This window comes from Leuciscus leuciscus (assembly GCF_965113295.1).
Source record: "Leuciscus leuciscus genome assembly, chromosome: 1".
Taxonomy (NCBI): domain Eukaryota; kingdom Metazoa; phylum Chordata; class Actinopteri; order Cypriniformes; family Leuciscidae; genus Leuciscus; species Leuciscus leuciscus.
This window is the reverse complement of record NC_138725.1, coordinates 7,573,736-7,594,827: the sequence shown is the minus strand read 5'-3', so window position 1 is coordinate 7,594,827 and position 21,092 is coordinate 7,573,736. Positions and strand designations below refer to the sequence as shown.

At 38.1% G+C, this 21,092-nt stretch overlaps 2 protein-coding genes and 1 long non-coding RNA gene across 4 annotated transcripts in view; 1 reads left to right on the top strand and 2 right to left on the bottom strand.

Moving 5' to 3' along the window:
- The window catches only part of LOC309478093 (uncharacterized protein), a gene marked incomplete at its 3' end in the record, with an annotated part of 117,856 nt that overhangs the window by 24,657 nt on the left and 72,107 nt on the right, over positions 1 to 21,092 (top strand). The gene's annotated exons all lie outside the window — the stretch shown is intronic.
- LOC309505736 lies at positions 7,527 to 8,927 on the bottom strand. The gene is made up of 3 exons (XR_014208567.1): positions 8,378 to 8,927; positions 8,162 to 8,274; positions 7,527 to 8,018 (listed from the first exon to the last, which is right to left on the bottom strand). It is a non-coding gene; the product is annotated as an uncharacterized lncRNA (long non-coding RNA).
- On the bottom strand, positions 15,007 to 20,543 carry LOC309497021 (uncharacterized protein). 2 transcript variants are annotated; one of them, XM_082167274.1, is made up of 5 exons: positions 20,344 to 20,543; positions 20,203 to 20,251; positions 19,536 to 19,691; positions 19,346 to 19,438; positions 15,007 to 15,381 (listed from the first exon to the last, which is right to left on the bottom strand). In XM_082167274.1, the coding sequence occupies exons 3-5, from the start codon at positions 19,674 to 19,676 to the stop codon at positions 15,082 to 15,084; spliced, it is 534 nt and encodes a 177-aa protein (XP_082023400.1). In that variant the 5' UTR covers positions 19,677 to 19,691; positions 20,203 to 20,251; positions 20,344 to 20,543; the 3' UTR covers positions 15,007 to 15,081. The 2 variants fall into 2 exon arrangements, with proteins under 2 accessions (XP_082023400.1, XP_082023399.1); XM_082167273.1 differs by lacking the exons at positions 20,203 to 20,251; positions 20,344 to 20,543 and adding an exon at positions 19,757 to 19,947.

Genomic DNA, 21,092 nt, shown 5'->3' with positions numbered 1-21,092 from the left:
TTCACGAGATCCTTCTTCCGCAATGTATCTCAGATCAACACAGTTCCAGAAGATGTGTGCGCAATCCTACCACTCCGTTCGTTCCTTGATTCACAAGCTCGGTCCTTCCTTATATGGGCAAATGGCTCGCCAGTTCCCGCTCGCAACGGTTTTTTTCCCCGATGTGAAGCAAGCAGGGACAATTCACATACAATTCCTCTTCAAAAATCGCCCGGTGTCCAGGAACATGCAGCATCCGACTCAGAATGACAAAAAGTAGAAAAAAAGAAGAAGAAGAAAACAAGAAAAAGGGAAAAAGTAAAGAAAGAAAAGACCCAACCTTGCAAAGACAAGGCCAAAAATACAATTAGACATTCCTTTCAAAAATATACATCATTAGAGCAGTTAGTCTGCATATAAACAACATTCAACATTTTTTTCCTTTTACTGCAATTCCGTCTTACTTTAGCACATATAGTTTATGTGCAAAGAGCTATTTTTCCGATGACGCACTTAGGCCTCATCTATCCGTATTACATACGTCATGATCGCGCATTATCTCATAGCTCAAATACACGACGGAATTCGTTAAAATAACCTGTATTAAACACTTGAGATGACTTTTAACTCTGAAACATTAATTATTCAACACATACATGCAATACTCTTCCCATTATAAACAAAAGGGTCAACTCTTTTAACGTTACATACAACTGCAACATCAGAATTTAGTAATTCAATACCATTTATCAAGCATTTTACACACACAAAAAAATATATTTAATTACAACACTCACCAAGAGAACTCAATTCTCGGCTATGAAGGGCAAAACTCCCAACTTTGGATATGTATTCTCTCCGTAGCAGTCAATAACACATTCACTCGTAACATCTGACCGATGAAACTCAATCCGCACTTTAATCTAAAAGTATCTCTATTGTTTAACTCTTGGTTTGTTCGTTCTAATTCTCTTTTTCTTCTTCTTCTTTAGGATCGCACCAGCAGCTTCTCTAACTTGAACCTGCCGCTTCACTGTCTCGCATTGAGTGTTGCATCATCACCCTTGCCCTGAGTCCACCTATTAAGGCGGGGCTAACTCACACTCGTTGAATTGAACCAATCTTCATATTGCTAAATTGGATAACTTTTCTAAATGAGTTTTATGATTTTAGTTTATGCATTTTCTTATTTTCTCTTAGAATCTTAAACTTTCTTCTTTTTTTTTTTCCTTTCCCCACAGATATTAATAAAATAACTGTTTTATATATTCACAAGTGTTAGTCTCTTTTTTTCTTGCTCTCTCTCCTTACATCAACAGAATCTCTCCGGTGACCTGGGTTACATACGCTAAATTGGTTTTCTAGTTTTAAAACCATTGATTACATTTCTAAATGAATTATGACGATGAATTCCACTACCTGATCACAGCAACTCTACATCCAAACGCTTGCCTGAATACCATTGGCATTGTGGCTTGAAGTGCATGTCGCTCTGGCCACGCAATTCAAAACTTCAATCTCTCATGAAGAATGCCAATTAACTTCTAGAAACTGTGGAGCAAGAGACATTGAACCTGAAAGCCAAATCTTTCAGAGGAAGGTTTAGTCTCAACCTCAGCAAAACTAAAATGACCAGTTCAAATTGAGAAAGCACAGACAAATGGCCACAGCTGGTGATATAAGGTTGACAAACCTGCATTAAAACTAAGAAGTTGTGGAGTCCAGTGTAAAACTTTGTCTTGTCTTCATTCTTCTGAAAAGACTCTTGGCTAAGCTGTGTATCCAGTGCTTTATTCCTGAGATCTCCCAGCTCTGCTGTGGTTTGCTTCAGAACATCTTCCATCCTCTCAGTGTCATCCATGGTTAGGTCCGTCTGGCATATATATATAGCAGTAGGGAGAGGGATTCGTTCTTCACATCACTCTCCACATTATTAATGACGTGAATTGTTTAGTTGCTTAGTTGTTCACATTCTTATAAAGCGCCAAAGTTATTTGCATTCATATTTTTATACAGTTGTTTAACCAGGGTAGTTTAGCAATCTATTGTGCAAGTCTAATTCAACGTTTACAATTCAATTCAATCCAGCTTTATTGGCATGAACGTAAAAAAAACAATATTGCCAAAGCTACAAATAAATTACAGAAGAACAATTCATTTGATACGGTTCATTAATCACTATAAAAAAATTATAAAAAATATCTATATATTAAAAATAAAGTAAATAAAACTGTAAAAAAGTACAAATTAAATTAAAATAAATAAACATGCATTGTTTTAGTTTACATGCGTTATATGTTGTCAGAATCACATGCCTAACCAGCTGGCAGAATTATTTAAGGTTAAAAATAGCTCAAATTAAATAGAATGTGTTTTATTTATTTATTATAATAACAACATTATTTAATGATATAAGTTCAAATATAATAAATATGTAAGATTGTACACATATTTAGCAAAATACTCTCTATAGCTCTTTTTTTTCTAGCCAACTAACGTGCTATAGCCTATATATTATGGTCATTAAATGGCTTTCCTGAGGTAAATGTTATGTGACATGATTGTTCTCCAGCGGTTTTATTGACCCCTTTGTTTGTTTGATTGGTCGATATTATGTATGAGGAATATACATTTCGGTAAGTTGTACTGTATCTTTCAACCGTGTTCATTCGTGTTTATTTACTATTAGAGATGATCGGGTCACGTGCCGCTAGGGGTCTGTCGCGTCCAGACTGTAAAAGGTCGCGTCACATTTACAAGCGCAAAAACTGTATTTATTGTTTGAATTTCGTAATAAAAGTGACAAAATCTGAGAGCTGAGATTTTTTTATATATCATAAGTAACTGCTCTGTCTAGTCTGTCGGTCTCCGCGATTTTTCTGTGCGTGAGAAAATGTATGTGTGGCGTGAGAGTGTGTGTCTCATGGTGAATGCGTGAGAGTGTGTGTCTCATGGTGAATGCGTGAGAGTGTGTGTCTCATGGTGAATGCGTGAGAGTGTGTGTCTCATGGTGAATGAGTGAGAGTGTGTGTCTCATGGTGAATGAGTGAGAGTGTGTGTCTCATGGTGAATGCGTGAGAGTGTGTGTCTCATGGTGAATGCGTGAGAGTGTGTGTCTCATGGTGAATGCGTGAGAGTGTGTGTCTCATGGTGAATGAGTGAGAGTGTGTGTCTCATGGTGAATGAGTGAGAGTGTGTGTCTCATGGTGAATGCGTGAGAGCGTGTCTCATGGTGAATGCGTGAGAGTGTGTGTCTCATGGTGAATGCGTGAGAGCGTGTCTCATGGTGAATGCGTGAGAGTGTGTGTCTCATGGTGAATGCGTGAGAGTGTGTGTCTCATGGTGAATGCGTGAGAGTGTGTGTCTCATGGTGAATGCGTGAGAGTGTGTGTCTCATGGTGAATGAGTGAGAGTGTGTGTCTCATGGTGAATGAGTGAGAGTGTGTGTCTCATGGTGAATGCGTGAGAGCGTGTCTCATGGTGAATGCGTGAGAGTGTGTGTCTCATGGTGAATGCGTGAGAGCGTGTGTCTCATGGTGAATGCGTGAGAGTGTGTGTCTCATGGTGAATGCGTGAGAGTGTGTGTCTCATGGTGAATGCGTGAGAGTGTGTGTCTCATGGTGAATGCGTGAGAGTGTGTGTCTCATGGTGAATGAGTGAGAGTGTGTGTCTCATGGTGAATGCGTGAGAGTGTGTGTCTCATGGTGAATGCGTGAGAGAGTGTGTCTCATGGTGAATGCGTGAGAGCGTGTGTCTCATGGTGAATGCGTGAGAGCGTGTGTCTCATGGTGAATGCGTGAGAGCGTGTGTCTCATGGTGAATGCGTGAGAGCGTGTGTCTCATGGTCAAGGCCGCCTTAATGCACGGGCTTACCTGGGCTGAAGCCCAGGGGCCTCCCAAGTTCAGGGGCCTCCCATGTTCAGGTTCATGATGAGCTGAAAAGGTCATATTGTTTTGTAACTTGTCCGATTTTGTCGCTGTATGTCGCTAGTCTCTATACTGTGAAGTCGCTTGTGGGCGTTGGTAGTGCTGTCGCTCTAATGTTATTGGTAGACTGCTCGTCTGGCCACATCTATACAAAACATATTTTAACTATATTATTTTAATTTGACTAGGAATTAGGCTCGAAAGAAACAGTATGCTGTTCGGGAGAGTGTTTTTATATTACCACACAGCAGTGTTCAGTGGATTAAATAATTTACTAGATTAACGATCTATCAATCTATAAATTAAAGTCATAAATTACTAAAACGTCATCCGAATTTGACAAATAATACATTTTCTTGTCCCTAATAGTCAACATAATGCAGGGGAAACTGTAAAATGAACTGCAGCAGTGCTAAACTTGCATCGTAAAACTACAACACTCGATCTATAAATGTATGAATGAAACTCACTGAGACTGTCGAAAGTTTCTTTTCCATGCATCATTTTATTATATCCATGTTTGTGGTTAGTTACAGTCAAATCATATAAAACAGTGAAATCGCCCTTGAACTCTTCTGTCTTGCAGTGCGCACTCGAGACGGTGACGGGAGCTGAGCGCCACTGAAAGGCTTCTTTCCTATTGGTTGTCGCTCGCAAAAATCGCTTCTCATTTGCATAAAGTTGAAATTTAGTTGCTGTGTGTGATTGTTAAATAAAGTGTCTTGTGTTTATGCTCAAGTGGGCTCAGTGATATGTTAATCACAATATTATGGTGTTTTCTGGCTCAAAGAGGGAAAACTCACTGTTGTAGGTCTCGAAAGAAACTAATGCATTTTGTGATGTAGATTACCTAGATATTACACTTTTTTTTAAATGAGACTCTATAAATCGAGTGGATGGGGGGCCTACAAAACCTCTCAGCCCCGGGGCCTAACATTAGGTTAAGGCGGCTCTGCTCATGGTGAATGCGTGAGAGCGTGTGTCTCATGGTGAATGCGTGAGAGCGTGTGTCTCATGGTGAATGCGTGAGAGCGTGTGTCTCATGGTGAAGGCGTGAGAGTGTGTGTCTCATGGTGAATGCGTGAGAGTTGGCAGCTCTGCGTAAACGACGCACAACATAGGCATTTTAGGAAGCACTATAACACACTCAAATGTAGCAAATCACTTCCTGGATTTCCTGCATTTCCTTTATTTTTTATTTTTATTGCAGACAGAACACATAAACATAGCATAGCATACAATATTACAAAACAAAGAGCGACATTAATTGGTAGCAGGGGATCCAAAAATAATATCAAAAATTTTAAACACGTTAATGACTTTTTGTTTTTTAACACTTTCAGTGAAGACATGAAATAATCTAATTCTAATTTAAACATCTTAAATATTGGGGATGAATTGAAATATTTTTGTTTATGAATATACAATTTTGCCAACAGTAGGCCTATAAATAAATTAACAATGTATTCAAGACCTTTGTTAACTTTGTTTTCATAATAATGTTAATGTAAAATAGTATTTGCTAAATTAAAGATAAATTCTGCCAATTCCTTCCAGACATTTTCGATAATTTTGCATTCGAAAAAACTAAAAAATGTCCTCAACTCCTCTTTCCCACTTTTACAAAAAGAACATAAATGGTCAATATCAGAGTATCTTGCAATTAATGCTTTAACAGGGTAAATGATATGCAGCATTTTAAAATGTATTTCTTTGGTTTTATTATTAATGCAATATTTAAAGGGGATTAACCAAGCATATTCTTCCAATTAATATTATCAATAATAGAGTTTCCTCTACGTGCTATTTTATTTTGTATTTGAAATATTGTACAAATATGTTTATTATTGCATTTTTTATCAATCAATTCAATGCCGTTTAATATTAATTTTGGATTTGTCATTAATGTGGAGTTATATTGAATATGACTTGTGATAAGATGAATCAGAGTAAGGGAAACAGCTTTAACCACAGAATTAAATTCCTTAAAATGCACATGGAAACTTCGCATGAATTGTTCGTATGTTAAAAGATTTCCATAATTATCAAACATATTCATAAGATGATTAATATCCCTGTTAAACCAAATTCCTTAAAAATAAGCGTTTATTGGCAACCAATATATATATATATACATACAATATATTGGCATTATTCCAAATAAAGGAAGTGTGAGGAGCGAAATTGTGTGAGAAGCAAATTTTCCAGGCTAAAAGAACTTGCTGGTGGAATTTGGACAATTTAAGAGGGAGTTTAGAAATATTAAAGTCACAAGTTAACAGAAATACTAGACCAGCTATTTGGTGAAAGATACGATGTGGGATATGATATGGAGAGAGTCACCACTGACCGAACATCTTCTCCATAGATACAGACGGTTGGTCTGGGAACGCCCCCGGGAACGCCCCGTCACGTGATGTGAATTTAGTCCGTGGGGGAAAACATTGCCTTGGCGCTCATTGAAATACACGGGGCAATCATGCCGAAGAGTTGCTGTGTCGTTTTCTGTACCGCCAATAAACAAACTAATTATGAATTGATGTTCTACATCCTTCCTAATAAACACACAGAACCAGAAATGAGGAACATTTGTTGAGATTACTGTGTGAGTAGATCCCTGTGTGATATAGTAGTGGGTGTTAAACTCGTATTAGGCAGTGGTGGGATAGTTTTGTCTACATCCCTTATGAAAAAGAACTATAGTAATCCTATAAGATTTCTATAGTAGTGTATAATACTGATGTGATGTTCTGTAATACCTCTATAGTACTTCTATAGTATGTCCCAAAATACTACAAGATTCCTATAGTTTTTCATAAGGGATGTCTCATTCACATTAGCGTTATCAGCTGAAGGCTCATGACGCGAGCCGTGAACCTATGGAGTAGACTGCAGTCTGTGAGTTACTAGAGGACTTTAGGGATAACTGTCAGCTCAGTCCCTCAGCAACTTCGCACTACTGATCACCGTTTTACAAAAGGATTAATAGTTTGGAGTGAAGCATATGTACAGTTGGTAAGTGACCAGGTTTTATGGAGTTATAGTATGCAACATAAGTTGATTGAGTTATAGGCTAATGCTAACGCTACAGCTGCCGCGATGTCTTGGAGATTCAACCAGATCACAAAATATGTCTTGAAGTTGAAACGACACCTCCGGCCATTTGGTTGGGTCATTGACACAGTTTTTAATTAAATAAGGGCTATCATAACCTATTGCAGTTAATTTTACAATCATAGCTGTCAACATTGAAAATAAGGGAGATTTCCCGGAATACATCCCCAAAATAAGGGATTTTTTTTTTTATACGATTCTTACCCACAAACTTTAAAAAAAAGCACTATCATTAACAGTCTAAAGAGTTTATAACTACACAATATATATATATATATAAGAATGACAGACCAATGGATATGTTTAAAGTGCTTTATTTATGAACAAAGTAAATATAACACATTTTCATTTGCTACGTGTTTAAGCTTCATGTTGGGAGACAGAGTGAGAAAGAAACAGAGAGAAAGAGACAGACAGAAAGAGACAGACAGAAAGAGACAGACAGAAAGAGACAGACAGAAAGAGACAGACAGAAAGAGACAGACAGAAAGAAACAGAGAGAAAGAATGTGTGTAAGAGGCAGTTGAACAAATGGACAGAGACAGTAAAGACAACCTTGTCACCCTCCCTGGTGTGAAGCATGAGCCCTATTGTAAACATATGTGGCTGATTTAGCATTTCTTAACACTTTCTGTGAGGGAGTGTATAGGTGAACCTGACCAGTGTGGTTTATTTTACAAGATAGCAATGCACACACAGTGCTGGAACCCAGTGCTGGAACCCAGTGCCATCCGGTTGGATGTAACAATCTTGCTCCCCATGCTAAATGCCCTTTCTGAGCTTGCGTTACTGTGTGGTACAGTATACATAACAGTGTCTTTGCAAGTCTCGCCAACTCAGTGAAGCTGTCATTCTTTCCTATACCAGGTCCCAGAACCTGTCTATTCTTGGTTCTTGTGGGAGATCTTTGCTATCAGTGACTTGGAAATCCATTAGCTCCTCTCTGAGCCTATCCTCATTCATGAGAAACTGTGGGAACAGGGCACCTAGCCTCCACACTGAGAAAGAAAACACATTAATTTATCATAAGCCTCAAGGTAGATCCTGCAAGCTTACCATCTCTGATTTCTTAGTTAAAAACATTCAGAAATTGCCCTTCACTCATCACAGATTTACCATACAAAATACATGTTATCCCTACCAGTGTCTGGACTTCTCAAGTCTAGTATACTCAAGTCCTTCAGTAGCTGGGAATCGATTGGAAAGCAGGCAAACATCTTGTGTAAAACTGCTTCGTAGAAAGCTCTCACAGTTCTACATGAAATGGATAAAAACATGGATTCGTGTTAAACATTTCAATGTGGGTTAGAACAGAAGATGAATATTATAATTATATTGTACAAAATAAATCACTTACTGAAAGAATTTGTTCTTAGTTGTAACAGGGAACTCTGCAGTTCTAATGAGTGCCTTTGTGTCTCCTCCAATGAAGAGGTCCTCGTCTGCTAATTGATGTTCCTCTCCAAAGTTCACTTCTCGGAGAAGGACATCCATAATCACCTTTGCTGGAACAAGGCAGCCCAGCATCCGCTTGATAAGCCTGGTCATCTCTTCAGCTTGTGTATCTGAACCTGCTCTGACTGTACATAGTAAATAATAGTGAAATGATGAGGATTATCATCTGTGGTTATCAATGTATTATTTTGACAACTAGGATATGATGACTATACCAACCTGAAAGGCAATATTAAAGTCTGATAGAGGCTTAAGGGCAACACTGAGGAACTTGAAGTACGCCTTAATCAATGGATCGTTGAGATGTTTTGACAGATCCCTAATTTTGGTGTTCGTCTCCACCCCCTCGTGACTGTTAAAATATGCCTATAGATAGGAATATATGGTAAAAAAGATAATACCATTATAAAATATAATTTTAGGTTTGCATATTATAAAAAAAATAAATAAAATAAAAATGAACACAAAGGGAAATTTAAAAGTGTTGTAATGGCAATTTTTTCATCATCATCATCACACAAGAGTTATGTAATTAACATATGTCATGTTATGTCATGACACTTGCGTTATCGGAATTGAACACAATCAGATTTTTCCAGGGAATGCCACGATTCCTAAAACCAGGAAAGAAAAGGAAAATGGAGCCACAATGTCTTTGATAAATACTGTATGTAAACTCAGAGTGTGAGGGAGAAACAGAGTGTGTGTGTGTGTGTGTGGGAGACAGAGACAGTGTGTGTGTGAGAGAGAGAGAGGCAGTGTATGTGTGAGTGTGTCTGTGAGAGAGAGAGAGAGAGAGAGAGAGGCAGTGTGTGTGTGTGAGAGAGAGAGAGGCAGTGTATGTGTGAGTGTGTCTGTGAGAGAGATATTTTATAGCACTTTATTAAATCATTTAAAAACAATTAACAAACATACACTTTACTCAAGACATTTAGCAAAAATTAATTCACCATCTCTAACAAAGCACAACATTTCTTTGCAATTCCATACATTTTCAAATTCCTCTATATTCTTCATGGTTTTATAAAATAAAAAATCTAATCTAATTCTTACTTTTATTAAACTCTTTAAAACTTGTACGACATCCCGACCAACTTCACCATCTATTTTTTCCTTTCTTGTCAAATAAATAGCCATTTTCGCTTTTCCAATCACAAAATTAACAAGCTGCCCTTTTTTTCTCTTTTTTTTCCAAAACTTGAAACCAAAGATAAAACCAACCTTTGAAAACACTACTTTAAAACCCACAAACATGAAATTAAGCATCAAAAACAAGTTTTTAAGCCTGTCACAATGTACAAAACAGTGAAAAATAGTTTCCCTCTGATCACAAAACTAATTACAAAATTAATTATGCTAACAAACGCATTTACAGCAACAATACCGTGCCGTATTCTCCACTGCAAATCCCCATTTGCTTTGGTCAATGGTGGCTTGTATATACTTCTCCACACAGGTTTACAATCATTTTCAACACCAAAATGAACAGCCCATGGCGTTTCAACCCGCACTTTCAATTTTTCCTTGTTTAACATTTTAACACATAATTCATACAACTTTTTTCCATTCACAGAGCAAAAATACAACCTTTCCAAACCTTTTGTCCCAAGCAGAAGATGAGAACATTCTTCTTCAGTAAACTCTGGTGAAATGTCCATGTTTGGAAAAATGTCATTTACTTCTGGTGCAGATCGTCCACTGCCAAATTCACTAATTAAAAGCTTATCTTCATCATTGAGAGTTTTTTTAACATTGTCCAAGAAACGATCCACCACTCTCTGTGACCGGAGTCCCAAACATTGTGCCAGGGCATTCACGTCATCAAAGTCATGTCCAACAACCTCCAGTAGTTGCCTTAAGGTGATCATTTTTCCTGTTATGAATAGTTTAATCATTCCAGGCATTGTTTGTCTGGCAACATCCAGTCTTGCACCTTTAACTAAAGGTTCTTCAAGAAGCCAATGAAGAGATGTCATAGGCATAGTCCTTACAGTTCTTACTAATGACCATGCTTTTAGAACACTACGGTAGTATAAGGGAAGGCCTTTTATGTCTCCCGCTTCACAGTTAATCCAAAAAAGACTTTTGTTTAACCCCAAACCTCCAACTTTTTCCAAAATAAAATGTATTCCTGCTTCCCATACCTTACTTTGACCGTACAGCAGTTTCTGAACAAACTGTAATCTAAACGCTGTTTTACGGCTTTCTAGATGCAGAAGACCTTGTCCACCATCATCCCTTGTTAGAAATAACACACATTATGGCACCCAGTGCATCTTCTTATTCCAAAAGAAATCACCCATTAAAGCCTGGATTCTTGACAGAAGACCTTCAGGTGGCTCAAGTACTGCTACACGGTGCCACAATGTTGCTGCTAACAAATTGTTAATAATTAAGGAACGTCCTCTATATGACATTTGTGGCAATAACCACCTCCATTTTTTAAGTCTTCCTTCAACCATCTCCATAACACCATCCCAATTTTTCATAATGGTTTGATCATCACCCAAATGGACTCCCAAATATTTAACACCCCCTGTAACCCATGACATTCCACCTGGTAAATTTGGTTTTCCTTGAATCCACCCACCTACTTCCAATGCAGTACATTTAGCCCAGTTTACTCTTGCTGAAGACACTTTACCATACCTCTCTACCACCCCTTGGATTTTTTCCACATCGCTACTTCCTTTAACAGCTATAATAACATCATCTGCATAAGCAGATAAACAAAAACTCTATCCACTAGACAAAGACACTCCTTCTAAAATATCTCTTAATTTACATAAAAACGGTTCAATTGATATTGAATACAACATCCCTGACATTGCACAACCTTGCCTAATTCCCCTTTTAACTTTCAAAGAAACACTCAAGCCACCATTGACCTTAACTACACTTTCAATGTCACCATACAATACTTTAACCATTTTAATAAAAATTGAAGGAAACCCAAAAAAATCAAGCGCATTCCATAAATATTGTTGTTCAATTCGGTCAAAGGCCTTTTCTTGGTCTAGCGAAATCATACCAAATTTCTTGCCTGTAATTTTTGCTATCTCAAAAATCTCTCGAATTAAACCAATGTTTTCTGTGATTGATCTGCCCGGTACACAGTATGACTGATCCGCATGTATGATTTGCTCCATCACTATTCTCAACCTGTTGGCCAGCATCTTTGATAATATCTTAAAATCAACACAAAGCAAGGACACGGGCCTCCAGTTTTTGATCTCTTTCAGATCTCCTTTCTTGGGTAAGAGGGTCAAAACTGCCCTCCTACAGCTCAAAGGCAGCTGTCCTCTGGCAATGCTGTCACAGAAAACTTCCAGCAAGTCATTGCCCACCAAATCCCAGAAAGCTTTATAGAAATCAACCGTTAGACCATCTAACCCTGGAGCCCGACCGTTTTCCATGCTCATTAAAGCTGTATGCAATTCTCCCAGAGTCAGTTGGCTCACCAACTTTTCTTTTGCCTCCTCCTGCACTTGAGGAAGGCCTCCGAGAAAATCTTGTACCAGCTCTTGGTCCTCATTGTACTCACATTTGAACAAGTCCTTATAAAAGTCAGCAGCCCTCCTGCACACATCAGCAGTTTCAGTGAGCTCTTGCCCATTGGCTGACCGGAGACAATGAATGATTCTACTTTGGCCATTTTTCTTTTCCAAGCTGAAGAAAAACTTGGAAGGAGCATCCATTTCTGAAGAATTCTGAAAACGAGACCTGATCAATGCCCCCTGTGCTTTACTACCGAGCAGATCTCTTAATTCTGCTTTTTTTCCAATAAGAGAATTCACTTGATTTCCTGTAGAATCACATACATTTTGAAGTTCTAAAATATCATTTTCCAAAATGCAATTTTTTTTAGACATATTCTGGGTGACATTGAAATTGTATTGTCCACAGTGTTGTTGTATTTGTTTCTTTCCCACATCCCACCACTGTTGTACACTTGAAAACATTGACCTTTTAACCTTCCATTCCTTCCAAAAAAACTCAAAACAATTCTTAAAATGTAAATCTTGCAACAAAGCACTATTAAAAATCCAATATGCACTTTTTACTTTCAGAAACTTTAAGAATACACTTGCTATCACCATGGAATGGTCAGAAAAACAAACAGGGCTAATACAACATGTTTTTACAATTTGTACTTGATGTTTAAAACAATACAACTTATCCAGTCTTGCCATTGAAACTACCCTTTCTCTTATTTGTACCCATGTGTATTGTTTAACTTTACTGTTCAAGGTTCTCCACACATCCACTAAATCATTAGTTTCAATAAAACGGTTCAACGACAACCTGGAAGCTGTATGAGGTTCTAGATGGTGTCTATCTATATCCATCGCAGTACAATTAAAATCCCCTGCAATCAGGAGATAATGGTCAGGATCACAATTTTGCACCGTATTTAACAATGTTTCTACAGCAATCTCTCAGTTGCCATAACTGGAGCATACACGTTTATTAAAACAAAAGTTGCAACATCAAATTTTGCATTAACTTTTAAAAGTCTTCCTTCCACAATTTCTTCCACCTCATATGAGATTGGCAAACTATTTTTTGCAAAGAAAACTCCTACACCAGCACTTGTACTGTTTTTGTGACTAAGAATAGCCGTACCCTCCCATTCTCTTCTCCAATTCACTTCATTTATAATGTCACTATGGGTTTCTTGAGCAAAAAAAAAAAAATCTATGTTTCATTTTCATTAATTGAAACAATTGACTCCTTTTTCTAATATCTCTTGCTCCATTCAGATTTAAAGTTGAAAACTTCAAATCAATCATAAATAAAATGTAAAAAAATCCAATCATCAATTACAAAAAAAAAAAGAAAAAGAAAAGAAACAAAAATCAGTAAAAGTTTTTCCTTTCATTTCAGTTAAATTTGATCTGCACGCACTTTTTGTAAAAAAAATTTCAATCTGTGGACATCTTGACTTGATAGTCCTTCTTCCCCTCTTTCTCTCATTAAGAAATTTGCCGACTCAATGAAAATGTTACGATCCGGAAAGAAATCATCTATCACCACATTCTGTTTGCCTTTTGTAATGATCAAAAACCGTTGTACCTTTTCAAGACTGTACCCACTAGGCCCTTGGCTCTCATTCAGAGACACCACAGTGTCTGAAGGATCTATTTCACAAGAACTGACCACAGAAACATCAGTAGATGAGTCATCAGAAGCGTCCTCCGAACTATTACCTTCCCCATCTTTTATTGACTCTTGGCTGTTCATTAATTGTTTCTTTAATTTTGACCCCCCTTCCTTTTGTCTGGATTTCCTTTTCACTACAGGGATTTTAAATACTAATTCTTCCTCATCCATCATTATACTTTCCTCATCTATTATAGCTTCTATCACATCTTTTATCATTTCACACTTTCACCAGACACTTGTGCACCTAAGGCTGGCTCTGCTTCTTTTTCAGCCTGAATCACATTTTGTTTATTTACATCCCTTTGGGGAGCATTGTTTTGCTCTGGACAAAAACGAACTTGATGTATTTAATGTGAAAAGTACTTAGGAAAATACAAGTACACATGTTAAAGCCTTTTTTTCCAGTCTGGAAATTTGCCTTTTGTGGCACATTAACAGTTTATGGAATTCCAAAGTCAAAAACTTGACTATTAAAAACAAACAAAATAAAGAATCATATATACATATAGGCTTGTCTTAAAAGGGATACATGAAAATTGTCATCATTTACTCATCCTCAGGTTGTTCCAAACATGTACAAATGTCTTTGTTCTGTTGAACACAAAGGAAGATGTGTTAAAGGGTTAGTTCACCCAAAAATGAAAATTCTGTCAGTAATTACTCACCCTCATGTTGTTCCAACCCCGTAAGGGTTAATAATCTTAAGTTTAATCAAGCGACGAGAAGCCCAGAGAGAAGGAAATGAATAGTGGAATAAAGTCGTTATTTTTGTACAAAAAGGATTTCCGTCGCTTGATAAACTTAAGATTGAGCCACTGGAGTCACTTGGACTATATTAACGATCTCTTTAATACATTTTCTGGGCCAGCAAGTTTCATTCCCTTAGAAGCCTATGGAGGAGTGATCCAGCTCTCAGATTTAATCGAAAATATCTTAATTTGTGTTCCGAAGATGAACGAAGGTCTTACGGGGTTGGAACAACATGAGGGTGAGTAATTACTGACAGAATTTTTTTTTATTTTTGGGTGAACTAACCCTTTAAAGAATATGGGAAAATGAACAGTTCTGGGCCACCATTGACTTCCATAGTAGGAAGAAAAAACAACAACTATATAAGTCAATGATGGCCCAGAACTGTTCAGTTTCCCATATCCTAACACATCTTCCTTTGTGTTCAACAGAACAAATACATTTATACAGGTTTGGAACAACCCCAGGATCAGTAAATGATGACAGAATTTTCATTTTTGGGTGAACTATCCCTAAAGACAAGAACGACTAACTAGAAATACTAGAAATACACACAAAAAAGTGTGTAAGAAAAAGCATGTAAGAGTGTTTAAAAAAAACATTTGTGTGGTGTGTGTGCATAAGTATTGACTCAATATACAACAATGTATTCTCAAATCATTCATTGTGTTCTCAAAAAAAGTGCTTATCTCATGCAAACAGCTTGATTTTAAGTTGCTGGATCTTTGCAATCAGCCTATGTCCATCCAAGTTCACTATGATTTTCTGGATAAACTCGAAGGTGTACTTGAGGTTGTCAGGAAAACTAAGATCAAGAGCATAAATGATACCGAACAGCATGATGAATGCCAGGATCACGCAGGCTAGGTTGCTCAAAACCTTAATGCCCTCGATCACAACTCCTATGTCTTCTGTACAATCTCCTCTTCGGATTTTGTAAATCCCCATGATGACTGTGTTTGGGGTTTCATTTTCTGCATCCTCAGTGGCCTGGACAAAACACTTTGGTTAAGCCCAGGTGAATTTGACCCTTTATATTTTAAAAGTAATCAGCAAATTGCATTGCTACTTTTCAGTCTGAAACTTAACATCTTCCTTGATGCCTGGTTCAGATTACAAGATTTTTGTGTCTGTTATGATAGTCTCGGTGTCAGATTACACGATTTGTCGTGGACAAGAAACATGTCAGACTACACGTTGTTTTCCGACCAGTCATCGCGTGCCGTCACACACACACACACACACACACACACACACACACACACACACACACACACACACACACACACACACACACACACACACACACACACACACACACACACACACACACACACACACACACACACACACACACACACACACACACACACACACACACACACACACACACACACCGTTTACAAGCTGTCAATATTCGGGTTATGGGCAGGTTAAGGTCACTATTTGGGTTTCTGAAACATTCGGAATAACCCGTTTACATGCGTGAGTAGAGAGAGTTACTCCTGTATACATGGAATTTGTAATCAATTGGCAATATCCCGATGTAAACGGCGACGCACGGTTAGCGTCTGGATGTAAGGACAACCTTAAGACGCAAAATGCGTAATTTCCGATTCTTCTTCCTGTATCCAAAGACAACAACAACAGCAGTAGCACGCGGATAATGAATAGTTCGGGGCAGATAGTGATCGCCTTTGTTTGCGCTTTCCTCCTCGCTCCAAAAGTGTGGTGCTGTGCTGCGTCTCGCCATGTTTACCTCTACTTCTTGTTTACTTCCGGTATACTGCACGCGGGTTTTTGTATGTGCCGTCTCTCCTCAAAAGACCAAGATTCCTTGCGAATAGAACATCGTGGCTAAAATCGTGTATTCTGAACCAGGCATAACTTCATGGACTGTTTGATTTGGCATACACAACATTGATAGAATATCAATAATACGCTTTACAATATGGTTCCATAATGCATTAACTAAAAAATATCAATACATTTGTTACAAGATTTATTCATCTTTGTTAACGATAGTTAACAATCCAACTGTTCATTGTTAGTTCATATTACTATTACATTGTTGGCTGCCATTTACTTCCATTCTATGGACATACACATCTGAAAACTTCTACAAATTCTATTTTGTTCAGATGAACAATGAAAGGCATACACATGGAATGAAAAAAGGCACACACATGGGTGAATAAATGGGTTTTCATTTTGGGTGGACTATTCACTTAAAGCCCTGATTTTACATCTACCAGGCATGATGTGATCAGCTAAAGACAAAATAAGACCCTCCCCCCTGCAAAATTATTACTATTAAAAATATTTTATTAAAATGAATAAAACTAAATCTTATTATTCCACTAATACATCTTTTATTGTGAAATGAAAATGAAAATGAAAATTGAGCATTTAATAATAATCAATCATATATTCTATTATAAAACATAAAAGTATTAACAGAATTGTTGTTATATATATATATATATATATATATATATATATATATATATATATATATATATATAAATATAAGCGATGCTCCGATCAGCATTTTTGGGGCCGATCACCGATTACCAAAATCATGATCTGCCGATTGCCGATCACAGAATGGAAATATGCTAGAGTCAAGAAAATCTTGAAGAACCACCAATATTTATTTAATTTTATTAATTAAAACAAGATAACATAAGGCTACTGTAGGCCACCTTTTCCAAATAAGGCACAGTATAATTTTTAAAACAAAGAGGGGTCAGGCAGACTACAATGGATGTAGTTGAGGAACAAACTACATCAGATCCAAAAAATAAAATAATGACAATGACATTTGAGGTTATTAAAACAGTAAGTCCCGCCCCTCGACTGCCAAAAATAAAAGTGTTCGAGCGAGCAAAATCAGCAGGCGAGAGGAGATCAAGCGCGAGAGTGTGGGGAATGATCATGCGCGCGCGAGGGCAGAGATGTCATGCGCCCGCGCAGGGTTTGAATGAGCTCGCGAGTTCCCGTTTCCTCGCACGTAGATCTGTTATCCTCTCGCGAATGTCATTTACCGCGCGCGCCAGCATCAGTTGTGCGCTCGTTTATAATTGCCATTGAATTGCCGTCATAGGAGAACTCATTTTGCCACTGTTAAGCAAGCTCTGCTCTGCTGTTGTGTTGCCGCGCATGCGGAAAAGTTGCGCGAGTTATTTACGTCACGTGATCGGCTTTTTTGATCGGCGCTTTTGGGGGTTGCCGATCAAGCTATTTTTTGCCAATATCGGCCGATCATGATCGGCGGCCGATCAATCGGAGCATCACTAATATATATGTACAGTGAGGAAAATAAGTATTTGAACACCCTGCTATTTTGCAAGTTCTCCCACTTAGAAATCATGGAGGGGTCTGAAATTGTCATCGTAGGTGCATGTCCACTGTGAGAGACATAATCTAAAAGAAAAAATCCAGAAATCACAATGTATGATTTTTTTACTATTTATTTGTATGATACAGCTGCAAATAAGTATTTGAACACCTGAGAAAATCAATGTTAATATTTGGTACAGTAGCCTTTGTTTGCAATTACAGAGGTCAAACGTTTCCTGTAGTTTTTCACCAGGTTTGCACACACTGCAGGAGGGATTTTGGCCCACTCCTCCACACAGATCTTCTCTAGATCAGTCAGGTTTCTGGGCTGTCGCTGAGAAACACGGAGTTTGAGCTCCCTCCAAAGATTCTCTATTGGGTTTAGGTCTGGAGACTGGCTAGGCCACGCCAGAACCTTGATATGCTTCTTACAGAGCCACTCCTTGGTTATCCTGGCTGTGTGCTTCGGGTCATTGTCATGTTGGAAGACCCAGCCTCGACCCATCTTCAATGCTCTAACTGAGGGAAGGAGGTTGTTCCCCAAAATCTCGCAATACATGGCCCCGGTCATCCTCTCCTTAATACAGTGCAGTTGCCCTGTCCCATGTGCAGAAAAACACCCCCAAAGCATGATGCTACCACCCCCATGCTTCACAGTAGGGATGGTGTTCTTGGGATGGTACTCATCATTCTTCTTCCTCCAAACACGGTTAGTGGAATTATGACCAAAAAGTTCTATTTTGGTCTCATCTGACCACATGACTTTCTCCCATGACTCCTCTGGATCATCCAAATGGTCATTGGCAAACTTAAGACGGGCCTTGACATGTGCTGGTTTAAGCAGGGGAACCTTCCGTGCCACGCATGATTTCAAACCATGACGTCTTAGTGTATTACCAACAGTAACCTTGGAAACGGTGGTCCCAGCTCTTTTCAGGTCATTGACCAGCTCCTCCCGTGTAGTTCTGGGGTGATTTCTCACCTTTCTTAGGATCATTGAGACACCATGAGGTGAGATCTTGCATGGAGCCCCAGTCCGAGGGAGATTGACAGTCATGTCTAGCTTCTTCCATTTTCTAATGATTGCTCCAACAGTGGACCTTTTTTCACCAAGCTGCTTGGCAATTTCCCCGTAGCCCTTTCCAGCCTTGTGGAGGTGTACAATTTTGTCTCTAGTGTCTTTGGACAGCTCTTTGGTCTTGGCCATGTTAGTAGTTGGATTCTTACTGATTGTATGGGGTGGACAGGTGTCTTTATGCAGCTAACGACCTCAAACAGGTGCATCTAATTTAGGATAATAAATGGAGTGGAGGTGGACATTTTAAAGGCAGACTAACAGGTCTTTGAGGGTCAGAATTCTAGCTGATAGACAGGTGTTCAAATACTTATTTGCAGCTGTATCATACAAATAAATAGTTAAAAAAATCATATATTGTGATTTCTGGATTTTTTTTTTTTTAGATTATGTCTCTCACAGTGGACATGCACCTACGATGACAATTTCAGACCCCTCCATGATTTCCAAGTGGGAGAACTTGCAAAATAGCAGGGTGTTCAAATACTTATTTTTTCTCACTGTATATATATATATATATATAAAAAAATCACTTACCACATACTCCTTGCAGAAAGAGTCTGGATCTTCAGTCAGGTAGATCATCAGGCCTTTCAGGATGCACTCTCTCCTGATGTTTATGTTGTCACACTACAGCAGGGGGGAAATCAAGACTGACATTAGCCAAATGCAGAAAGCTGTACAATAACTAGACAAAACAGAAGACAATGCATGCATTTATACTAACAGAGTCTGTGATCGCCAGGGCGTTTTTGATCTTTTGCCCCTTCACTCCTCCTTTGCTCTTGAAGATCTGCATCAGTTTATCTGAAAAGTGGCCCAGCTGTGATAGGAACATTGATTGCAGTGGCTTCGTAGTGATCCGCATGAACTCTGCGTTCACCTTCAAAATGAAAAAAATAAAATAAATGGTTTTGTTTATCCTTCTTACTACTTTAGTTTACTTACTTCACTCTGCTGAAAAAGAGCTGGCCATTGATTCTTGAACACCTCTATCATGGGCATTGGCTGACGACAATTGGTTTGAAGTCTATTAATGAATGTGGATTGTGTTTCCGGTATCTGTGGGTGTTAAATGTCCTGTAAATATTACTTTCAAATGCACATCCTACAAACATACACTGAACTGTTTCATTATGCCTGATATGTCCATTTATGTGTTGAAAATCTCTTTCTGCTGCTAGCTCCTTGCATGAGCACACAAGACACTGGAATGTTGTTCATTCTTCTGGCTTTGGAGTTTCCTGTTTAGCATGTATTTTGTATGTGTGATTAAGAAGCTTACTCCATGTACTAAACGTGCATGGGCAATCTGTGTATGGACATGGATAGCGAAAACTGCCCCTAAAGCACACATGAGTCTGCCTAAAATGCTGCAGCAACAAATAGCCTACCTGCTAGCTAGTTTCGATGAACATTCTTTGCACCGCCACATTCACAATCCTAAAAAGAAGAATAAAAAAGTATTATTAGATACCATATTTAACAAATGACACAAGTAAATCAGAATATCTGAATATTTGAATATGACTTACTGTAACTAGGAGGTTGCTGTTCACCTGGTCATGTTCATAAACTGTGAAAGAGAAGATGTTGATTAGGCGTGGGAACCAGTACTCATATAAATATGCTTTGTGTTTCATTGTGCAATTGATACGCAAAAATGACTTTTTACATGCATATTTACGCACTGTAAACCCCTTGGGTAGGTTTAGTGGTGTGGGGTACGTGCATATTATACGTCAGTGGTTCTCAACTCCAGTCCTCGGGACCCGCTGCTTTGTACATTTTGTATGTCTCTCTTATCTGACACACTCAAATCAGTTCATGGAGTCTCTCCTAATGAGCTGATGATCTGGTTCAGGTGTGTTAAATAAGGGAGACATACAAAATGTGCAGAGCAGCGGGTCCCGAGGACTGGAGTTGAGAACCACTGTTATACGTCATCAAAGTGCGTATCTTATGCACGCAAAAACTGCGCATCATATGCGAAAACATAATTTATTTTGCTTCTTACGTCTCGAGTTTTAAGATTTTTTATGTTGTCAAATGATTGAATTTTTTACATTTTTAATACTTTTAATATTTATTAAGAGATTGACTACTTAACTGTGGTTGTGAATGTTGATGACCAACTTTTAAAAAACATTAGGCTACAATATTTAGATCTGGGTTATCATGATATTCTTTAGTATTTCAACATTCTTCAATTAAGTTTGACAAATATGTTAACTGGGGTACTATACAGTGAAAAGTACCACACTAGGCACAATCAAGCACCAGT

Bases quoted from the DNA above. Each gene is read 5' to 3' on its own strand.
- LOC309497021 (XM_082167273.1), bottom strand. From the start codon at position 19,813: ATGCCCATGATAGAGGTGTTCAAGAATCAATGGCCAGCTCTTTTTCAG. The intron at 19,692-19,756 runs GTAAGTAAACTA...TTCATTTTGAAG, and splicing joins CTCTTTTTCAGCAGAGTGAA to GTGAACGCAGAGTTCATGCG. The intron at 15,382-19,345 runs GTAAGTGATTTT...TGTTTTGTCCAG, and splicing joins CTTTCTGCAAGGAGTATGTG to GCCACTGAGGATGCAGAAAA.